Raw genomic sequence first — 10,677 nt, forward strand, 5'->3', positions numbered from 1 at the left:
TCGTGTTCAGTCACCCAGCTCTTTTTCAGTTACAGACGCTGTCCAAAAGGAGCCTCGTCAAGCTTCACCCCCAAACTACCATTTTCGATTTTAACCGGGACTCTTCCTTTCTTTCCCAAGATTGGGATACAGGCTTGTGATTATTATATTTCTTGTAAGTGTTTTTAACCGTTTATGCTGAATAAAACATAAAATGTCTATCTGATGGGGTTTGTGCGCTTTGATTCTTTTTTGCTGCAAATTAGGCTCATACTTTGTATATTTATGTGTATATTTTAACAAATGACATTGTACTTTGGTATTTCTTCTATTTAAAATAAAACTGGAATAACTGACAGCTTTAGTTTCCAATAAATCGTCAATTACTTTCTATGGGCCCTATTGTTTGAAGAGAAATCATAGTGCAGACTCCACAGGGGCTGAAATCACTGAATTCTATAAGAAAAAGTGTAGAACCTGAAAGTCCCAGGTTCTACCCTTTTTCTTATAGAGATGAGAGATGCCAGATGCCTTCCGTAGAAACTAATGAGCCTCTCTGGGATATAGAATTTCACAGAAGGGAAGGGTAACTGGGGCTTATATATAGTCCCAATTTACAGCAAATACAAATTAAATTTGAAATGTTTTTACTACAATTTTATTTTTTTGCAAGTATTTTAGTATATATTACTTTTCAGTTAAATAAATTGTGTTGTGAATTTTGAGCAAACTTCACCTTTGTAAAGCTGGCAATATAATTCAGTAAAACCAGCTTGTTTTAAAATGCTCCCCAGCATTTACAAGGAATTGTGAGAGAGGGCTTCACGCATACCCTAGGAACTCCCATGTTCAGCCCAGGGTATCTGCCTTGTCCCCCAACTTTCTAAAGCTGTGTTTTATTTTACAATAGAGAAAATACAAAGTGCAATGTAATTGTAAAAGATACACAGAAATATACAATAGTATGATCCTCTAATTTGTTAAAGTAACACACAAACTTTGAAAACATAATCAATATTTGTAAAATCACAGGCTGGATCTAAATCTAAATGTATTTAAATATAAAATAGAAAAAGCAAAGCTTAAATGTAATAATACTGAAAAGACCCAGTCTGAAGTGTAAAGTAATATAAAATACAAACCGCAAAATATAAGTGTAACATAACTTTCATGCTATGGGTGTTTATTTATCAATGTCTGTCGAGACATTGATATGCTGTAGCGTATCATTTCCGATCAGGACATTGCTGAATGCCGACAGCACACACTGTCGGCATTTAACATTGCACAAGCAGTTCTGGTGAACTGCTTGTGCAATTGCCACCCCCTGCAGAGGGGTGTCAATCAACCCGATCGTATAGGGGGATTGGGCGGGATTGATGTCCGCAGCCTCAGAGGCAGCGGACCAGTTAAAGAGCAGTGGTTTTAAGACCGCTGCTTCACAACTGCTGTTTCTGGCGAGCCTAAAGCTCTCGCGCGAAAACAGGGGCATCAGGGGCCATTCGGCCCTTGAGATAAATCGGCCCCTATATCTCCACATACAGAAATGCATAAAACACCCTTTAGACCCAAGTATAGCAAAATTTGTCCATCTAGAATCTTGTGAGAGATCTCACAGTGCTGAAAGGTTCCACCCTTTTTTCTTTTAGCATTCAGTGAGTTCAGTCACTGGGAAGTCTGCACTATAATTTCTCTCCAAGCAGGAGAATATTTGATCATTTGGCCCTTAGAAATTTTCTGCCTAAAAGTAATAGTCCTCTGCTGAGCATGGGCAATAAACAGACTACCGCCAGAGCAGATTTCTCCTAGCAACCATATCAAAGGAAAAGCTATTCCTTTGCCTTCCTACAGGGACTACAGTCCGCTTGTGGGATTATGACAGGAAGTTACGGACCCTTCACAAATAAAGTTAAAAAAATAAATAAAAGTAAAATCCTTTTAAAATGATGAATCATTCACTGTTATTATACTATTTCTTTGTACTTTCGGTGGTTTTCAAGCAATTGTATTTTGAAAGTTAGGACTATGAACTTCTAGTAAATAATACAGATAATGTTTTTCGGTTTTTGAATTGTTCTGTGTTGCTAGCTGGTTGACACAAACACAATAAAATGCATTATTCAAGACCAACATTAAACTAATTTACTGTTTTCAGAAGCAAGAACTGTGCATTGTTCCTAGTTTAAAAGTACATTAAATTCACAAGTATATGACGTGGATGCTGTTTATCATGTGTGTATTACAGACTTGCGGTCCTCCTTTATTTTTCATGGGATAAAGCAGTAAAGAATATTTCACTATCATCTGATGTATTATTAATTCAGCAATAGGAATAGCAGAACCCCCCCAATAATACCATTTATGTAATATTCATTATATTTCCTGCATATGACCAAACAAGGTAATACCACTGGCAAAACTCAAAGGTAAACCTGAACCTTTTTTTTCTGGAAGAAAACAATTTATATTCACCACTGAAATACATATCTTTATTATAGGCAGACAAAATTTACCTGCTTTTAAATCTCTGTTCCTCTTCTCTCTCCAAAACCCCCCACCCCCATACCCACACTTATGGTATTGTGAACACTTTTGCTGTGGGTCTACCCGAGAAATAAAGAGACTGTAAGACTTATTAAGTATTCTGGCTGTCAATTTGGTGTGTTTAAGGAGGTTTGTTGTCTGTCATTGCTTTATGGATTATTGCTCACATTTGTAGTGTTAAAGTGACAGTAAAGCAGAAATTAAACTGTTATCGTGCATGCTGTTCCTTCAAAAAAAAAAAAAAAAAAAAGATAACAAGTGAATGAAGCAAATATGATTATAGAAATAAATAGAAAGATGTTGAAATTTGTTCGATCTATTTGAACCTTGAAGAAAAAAATTTGGGGTTCATGTTCCTTTAAGTGGCCACCTCTTCAGTCAGTTAAAGGGAGGTGTCTAAAGCAATAAAAAAAAAACACATTAAATGAACACCGAACACACTTGTAATTACAAGTTGTATCTGTTGTTTTTGCTATAAAATAACATAGCCAGGTTTAAACATTTTTTACTAATTAACATCTCAATTTGCTGCAGTTGTTTTCTGTAGGGCTTACCCCCTTACACCCACAACTTTTCCTAATTTTGGGGGGAGCCAATCTGTGCTCCAATCTTTAAAGCTAGATTACATGAAAAGGTTACAAAAATAAATAATAAAAGTATACTGCAAAGTCAACATTTCCACTCGCCCACTAGCCGTTGCCGAGTGGAAATTTAACAGTGGCAAGTAAAAGTTAGTGAGTGAATGTTGAATCAACATTTACTCACTGTCTGAAGTCTGGTGGCATCTTGTAAGTAACAAAGTTATCACATTGCATTTGCAAAATGTACACTCCATATTGCAGCACTGACAAACACACATTTTGGGCTATGTGCTAAAAATATTATCTAAAGGGGATATTATATATCCATCGAAGGGCAAGGATATGTTATTACTCTAGGGCTGTAGGGACCCTATTAGTGCTTAGAGTGTTACTTCTGAGGGGGTAAATGGGGGCAGAGAGAGAGATTGGAGAGGGAAAGTGGAAAAGGAGATAGAGTTAAGAGAGAGTGGAGAAAAAAAGAGAGTGGAAGACACTTGAGAAGGAAAGAAAGAGGGTAAAGTGAAGATATGGACTGAGGAGGACAATGGAGTGTTTAAAAAAGAGAGACTGAGGAGAGGAGGGGGTGGAGAGTTAATAGAGAAGGGATAGAATTATATTAAACAAAACAATACATCTCTAGGTCGGATGTGACCTTCCATGACTGTCAGTACTCTGCATTCTCCTAAGGTTTAACAACTTCCTTTTTCTAATTCAGGTTGTCTTCCCCAGAACCTAGTTGATGTTGCTAACTGCAATGTACTTATTTTTGTTAATGTATTACTGTATATAGGATTCTTTAATTGTAAAACAATATTACAAATTACAGCAAATTAATTGTTTCATAATGGCTAACATATGCAAAGAGGGAGTGGGGGGGGGGAATAAGTGGTGTGTTGAGATCAGAAGAGGTGAGTAACATTTTGGCCTGGACTATTGGCTTAGACTTGAAATTTTGAGCCCTGTATATAAAAAATATATATATATATATATATATATATATATATATATATATATATAATATATAAATATATATATATATATTATAGTTTAACATTGAGGATGGCAAGCACATTAGTGTTGGCCAACTTTTATGAGAATAAGGGAGGGACTAAGGTATCGATAAATTTCACGTAGGAAGTAGACAAATTATACAGTTTGTTACTGAAAAACACTTAATTGTACAATTTGATACAGTTTAGTACAAACAAAATTCTTCATACAAATCATCTTAATTCACACACAACCTAGATTTAGAGTTTTGCGTTAGAAGGGGTGCGTTAGCTACGCGTGTTTTTTTCCCCCCCGCACCTTTTAAACAACTGGTATTGAGAGTTCTCTGAAGGCTCGCGTTAGGGCTCCAAAAAGGGAGCGTACAGGCCACTTCAACCCTCAATACCAGCGTTGCTTACGACGCGGCCAGCTTCAAAAATGTGCTCATGCATGATTTCCCCCCATAGGAAACAAGGGGCAGTTTGAGCTGAAAAAAAACCTAACTCCTGCAAAAAAGCAGCGTTCAGCTCCTAACGCAGACCCATTGTTTCCTATGGGGAAACACTTCCTAATCTGCACCTAACACCCTAACATGAACCCCGAGTCTAAACAGACCCTAACCTACACTTATTAACCTCTAATCTGCCGCCCCCCGCTATCGCTGACCCCTTCGTTACACTTTTAACCCCTAATCTGCCGCTCCGGACACCGCCACAACCTACATTATAAGCTATGTAACCCTAATCTGCTGGCCCCTAACATCGCCGAGCACCTATATATATTTATTAACACCCTAATCTGCCCCCCCCCAACGTTGCCGCTACCTACTTACACTTATTAACCCCTAATCTGCCGACCGGACCTTGCCGCCACTATAATAAATGTATTAACCCCTAAACCGCCTCACTCCCGCCTCAAAAACCCTATAATAAAATAGTATTAAACCCCTATCTGCCCTCCCTAACATCGCTGACACCTAACTTCAAGTATTAACCCCTAATCTGCCCTCCCCAACATCGCTGACACCTAACTTCAAGTATTAACCCCTAATCTGCTGACCGGAACCTCAACGCTACTTATAATAAATGTATTAACCCCTAAAGCTAAGTCTAACCCTAACCCTAACGACCCCTAAGTTAAATATAATTTAAATCTAACGAAATAAAATAAATCTTATTAAATTAAATTATCCTATTTAAAGCTAAATACTTTCCTGTAAAATTAAACCCTAATATAGCTACATATAAATAATAATTACATGTTTAGCGTATTTTAGGATTAATATTTATTTTACAGGCAACTTTGTATTTATTTTAGCCAGGTACAATAGCTATTAAATAGTTAAATAACTATTTAATAGCTACCTAGTTAAAATAATTACCAAATTACCAGTAAAATAAATCCTAACCTAAATTACAATAAACCTAACACTACACTATCAATAAATTAATTAAACTACCTACAATTATCTACAATTAAATCAACTAAACTAAATTACAAAAAAACAAACACTAAATTACAAAAAATAAAAAAGATTACAAGAATTTTAAAACTAATTACACCTACTCTAAAACCCCCTAAAAAAAAATAACAAAGCCCCCAAAATAAAAAAATGCCCTACCCTATTCTAAAATAAAAAGTTTACAGCTCTTTTTACCTTACCAGCCCTTAAAAGGGCCTTTTGCGGGCATGCCCCAAAGAATTCAGCTCTTTTGCCTTTAAAAAACATACAATACCCCCCCAACATTACAACCCACCACCCACATACCCCTAATCTAACCCAAACCCCCCTTAAAAAACCTAACACTAAGCCCCTGAAGATCTCCCTACCTTATCTTCACCACGCCGGTATCACCGATCCGTCCAGAAGAGGCTCCGAAGTTTTAATCCTATCTGGCAAGAAGAGGTCCAGAAGAGGCTCCGAAGTCTTCATCCTATCCAGCAAGGAAGAGGACATCCGGACCGCAAACATCTTTATCCAAGTGGCATCTTCTATCTTCATCCATCTGACGAGGAGCGGCTCCATCTTCAAGACCTCCGGCGCGGAACATCCCTCTTCTCCCGATGGACTAGACGACGAATGAAGGTTCCTTTAAGGGACGTCATCCAAGATGGCGTCCCTCAAATTCCGATTGGCTGATAGGATTCCTATCAGCCAATCGGAATTAAGGTAGGAAAAATCTGATTGGCTGATTGAATCAGCCAATCAGATTCAAGTTCAATCCGATGGGCTGATCCAATCAGCCAATCAGATTGAGCTCGCATTCTATTGGCTGATCGGAAATCGAGGGACGCCATCTTGGATGACGTCCCTTAAAGGAACCTTCATTCGTCATCTAGTCGTCGGGAGAAGAGGATGTTCCGCACCGGAGGTCTTGAAGATGGAGCCGCTCCTCGTCGGATGGATGAAGATAGAAGATGCCGCTTGGATGAAGATGTTTGCCGGTCCAGATGTCCTCTTCTTGCCGGATAGGAGGAAGACTTCGGAGCCTATTCTGGACCTCTTCTTGCCGGATAGGGAGGAAAACTTCGGAGCCTCTTCTGGACCTCTTCTTGCCGGATAGGAGGAAGACTTTCGGAGCCTCTTCTGGACGGATCGGTGATACCCGGCGGGGTGAAGATAAGGTAGGGAGATCTTCAGGGGCTTAGTGTAGGTTTTTTAAGGGGGGGTTTGGGTTAGATTAGGGGTATGTGGGTGGTGGGTTGTAATGTTGGGGGGGGGTATTGTATGTTTTTTTACAGGCAAAAGAGCTGAATTCTTTGGGGCATGCCCGCAAAAAGCCCTTTTAAGGGTTGGTAAGGTAAAAGAGCTGTAAACTTTTTATTTTAGAATAGGGTAAGGCATTTTTTTTGTAATCTTTTTTTTATTTTTTGTAATTTAGTGTTTGTTTTTTTTTTTTAATTTAGTTTAGTTGAGTTTAATTGTAGATAATTGTAGGTAGTTTATTTAATTAAATTATTGATAGTGTAGTGTTAGGTTTAATTGTAACTTAGGTTAGGATTTATTTTACTGGTAATTTGGTAATTATTTTAAGTAGGTAGCTATTAAATATTTATTAACTATTTAATAGCTATTGTACCTGGTTAAAATAAATACAAAGTTGCCTGTAAAATAAATATTAATCCTAAAATAGCTACATTGTAATTATTATTTATATTGTAGCTATATTAGGGTTTATTTTACAGGTAAGTATTTAGCTTTAAATAGGAATAATTTATTTAATAAGATTTATTTTATTTTGTTAGATTTAAATTATATTTAAACTTAGAGGGGTGTTAGGGTTAGACTTAGCTTTAGGGGTTAATACATTTATTATAGTAGCGGTGAGGTCTGGTCGGCAGATTAGGGGTTAATACTATTTATTATAGGGTTTTTGAGGCGGGAGTGAAGCGGTTTAGGGGTTAATACATTTATTATAGTGGCGGCGAGGTCCGGTCCGCAGATTAGGGGTTAATAAGTGTAGGTAGGTAGCGGCGACGTTGGGGGGGGGCAGATTAGGGGTTAATAAATATTATGTAGGTGTTGGCGATGTTAGGGGCAGCAGATTAGGGGTACATAGGGATAATGTAGGTTGCGGCGGTGTACGGTCGGCAGATTAGGGGTTAAAAATTTTAATTATAGTGGCGGCGATGTGGGGGGACCTCGGTTTAGGGGTACTATAGGTAGGTTTATGGGTGTTAGTGTACTTTAGAGCACAGTAGTTAAGAGCTTTATGAACCGGCGTTAGCCCATAAAGCTCCTAACTCCTGACTTTTTTCTGCGGCTGGAGTTTTGTCGTTAGAGTTCTAACGCTCACTTCAGCCAAGACTCTAAATACCAGCGTTAGAAAGATCCCATTGAAAAGATAGGATACGCCAATTGACGTAAGGGGATCTGCGGTATGGAAAAGTTCCGCGGCTGGAAAGTGAGCGTTAAACCTTTTCCTTACTGACTCCTAAATACCAGCGGGCGGACAAAACCAGCGTTAGGACCCCCCTAACGCTGGGTTTGGACGGCTAACGCAGAACTCTAAATCTAGGCGACAGTGTGGTTTAATACATTCAATAACCTCCTGCAAATCCATTGAGTTATATTTCTCATTTAAAGGGACATGAAAACACAATCATTTTCATTCGTGATTCAGATAGAGCATGGGATTTTTAACAACTTTCCTGTCTACTTCTATTATCAAATGTGCTTCATTCTCTTGGTATCCTTTGTTGAAGGAGTTAAAATGCATTACTGAGAACTAACTAAGCACATCGGGTGGGTCAATCACATGTGGGTAAATATGTTCAGCCACCAATCAGCAGCTAGCTCACAGCTGTGCATAGCTGCCTTTTTAGCCTTCTTATGTATGCTTTTCAATAAAGGACACCAAGAGAATAAAGCAAATTAGATACTAGAAGTAAATTAGAAAGTTGTTTAAATTGTATGTTCTCTGATTCATGAAAGGAAAAAAAATTGTGTTTCATATCCCTTTAAGGCAGAAAGTATAGACATTAAAAATTGTCAAGAACCATCAAAATGATTAACTAAATAAGAGTACAATATTAAATATCTGAAATTAAGATTTTACATTTTGTAAAAATTAAAGGAAAACAATGTTCTAAGAGCAAATAAATAAGGCAACCTGATTGGCTGTAAAAATGTTTGAGTAAATAAGGGAGATCCCCAGAAATAAGGGAGAGTTGGCAAGTCTAGACCACATGCCCCTGTCCCCACATACCTAGCATTATTGTGCCTATAAATGTAAGTGATGAAAAACAATAGCCAAAACAGCCGTTTTTAATGTACATTTCACACTAATGACTTGAATATCCCATTAAATTCCCATCTTTTTGCCAGTCTCCAATTGGATATGAATGCAAAAATATAATATGGTTACATAATATTTTGTGCTCTAGACTTAGGCAGGATTTACCAACTCCAGTCATGGAGAACAGGTTAGATAACAAAAAATTGCAGAGCAGTTGATTATATAGTTTGTATTGTGTTTCACACATTCTGAAGATCTGGACTGTTCATGGGTTCTGATAACTTAAAGTGACATAAAAACAAGTTGGGATAGAGACAAAATATAGTAATTATGTAGTTTAATTACTTTACCTACAAATTTATACTGCAGTGCCTCACCCATTAACACTTTCTTATTAGTTCTGAATTGTAAAGCTCTAACTTCCTTCTATGCTGTATCTATATCTATTGTTTTGGTAGAATGCAAAAGTGCATAGGGATTATCTGCTGGAGCAGGCCTAGAAGCTGTGAACACAGTTGAAATACAATGCCTGTGTCTAAACACTGATAAGGGGGGGGGGGTGGAGTTGGCTGCTCCAGGCAGTTTAGCTATGTAATTAATTTTGCTTATTTTTGAAAAATGTATACAAACTATTTTTAATTAATTAGCCCTTTTAGGATATGCACAGATCTCAACCTGTTTTATGTCCCTTTAAGTTAGGAAAACCCTTCTATATAGAGCCTGAAACTGTATCTTGTCCTACAAATTTATACTGCAGGTGCCTCACCATTAACACTTTCTTATTAGTTTCTGAATTGTAAAGCTCTAACTTCCTTCTATGGCTGTATCTATATCTATTTGTTTTGGTAGAATGCAAAAGTGCATAGGGATTATCTGCTGGAGCAGTGCCTAGAAGCTGTGGACTCAGTTGAAATACAATGCCTGTGTCTAAACACTGATAAGGGGGGGGGGGGGTGGAGTTGCTGCTCCAGGCAGTTTAGCTATGTAATTAATTTTGCTTATTTTTGAAAAATGTATACAAACTATTTTTAATTAATTAGCCCTTTTAGGATATGCACAGATCTCAACCTGTTTTATGTCCCTTTAAGTTAGGAAACCCTTCTATATAGAGCCTGAAACTGTATCTTGTCCTTTTTACCTCAGGAAAGGGTTGTGTAACCATGATGAAAGTTTGTAATCTTATCAGCATCTGTAAATGGGTTATTTAAAATACAAATTAGAAATAAAATAAAAAGCTTAAAAACATAGGAATCTTTCTGAAACAGAGATGATCTTACTTGACTTGCTATACAAATATTGTTGAATAAAATATTAGCAAGAGGCCCATTTAAAGAAATTCATTTGTGCAACAGATTCTGAAACAATTAAAAAATGAATTCCAAAAATGTTTTTTTGCGGTGTTGTAACATGTTCATATGCTGATTGTTTTTTTTGATGAACGATAAATTACTGCTTCATTCTTATTTTTGATTGCTATTTTCAGGCTGCGGCGACTGGCACCACAGAAAACTGCGCACCCAGCGGCAGATTCAAACTTGATATTTTTGAAGAACAAAGCCAAGAAATCTTCTCACCAGCTCCTTAGAAAATATATTTTCAAGGGTACAACTAACATTTTATGTATCTGGGTTATAATAAAAACAACGTTTTGTTGCCTGTATTACATCATGAAAGAACACATTTTTTTGGCCACTTACAATATATTTTTTAATTTCAATTATTGAGTGTACTTATGGGATTAAATTTTTTTGTTTTTAATATATATTTATGGCATTATAACCATAGACAGAACTTTCCACATTCACTTAATTTTAAAGGACAGTGCATTCAAAAAGGAAACTTTC

General features: G+C 37.0%; 1 protein-coding gene across 1 annotated transcript in view; it reads left to right on the forward strand.

The window, feature by feature from the left end:
- Positions 1-10,677, forward strand: part of TBC1D4 (TBC1 domain family member 4) — a 411,701-nt gene that overhangs the window by 288,863 nt on the left and 112,161 nt on the right. Inside the window, 2 exon segments of the mRNA XM_053707925.1 lie at positions 10,317-10,379; positions 10,382-10,435. Of these exon segments, the coding sequence (XP_053563900.1) occupies positions 10,317-10,379; positions 10,382-10,435 (117 nt within the window).

The sequence above is a fragment of the Bombina bombina genome, chromosome 3, assembly GCF_027579735.1.
Source record: "Bombina bombina isolate aBomBom1 chromosome 3, aBomBom1.pri, whole genome shotgun sequence".
Taxonomy (NCBI): Eukaryota; Metazoa; Chordata; class Amphibia; order Anura; family Bombinatoridae; genus Bombina; species Bombina bombina.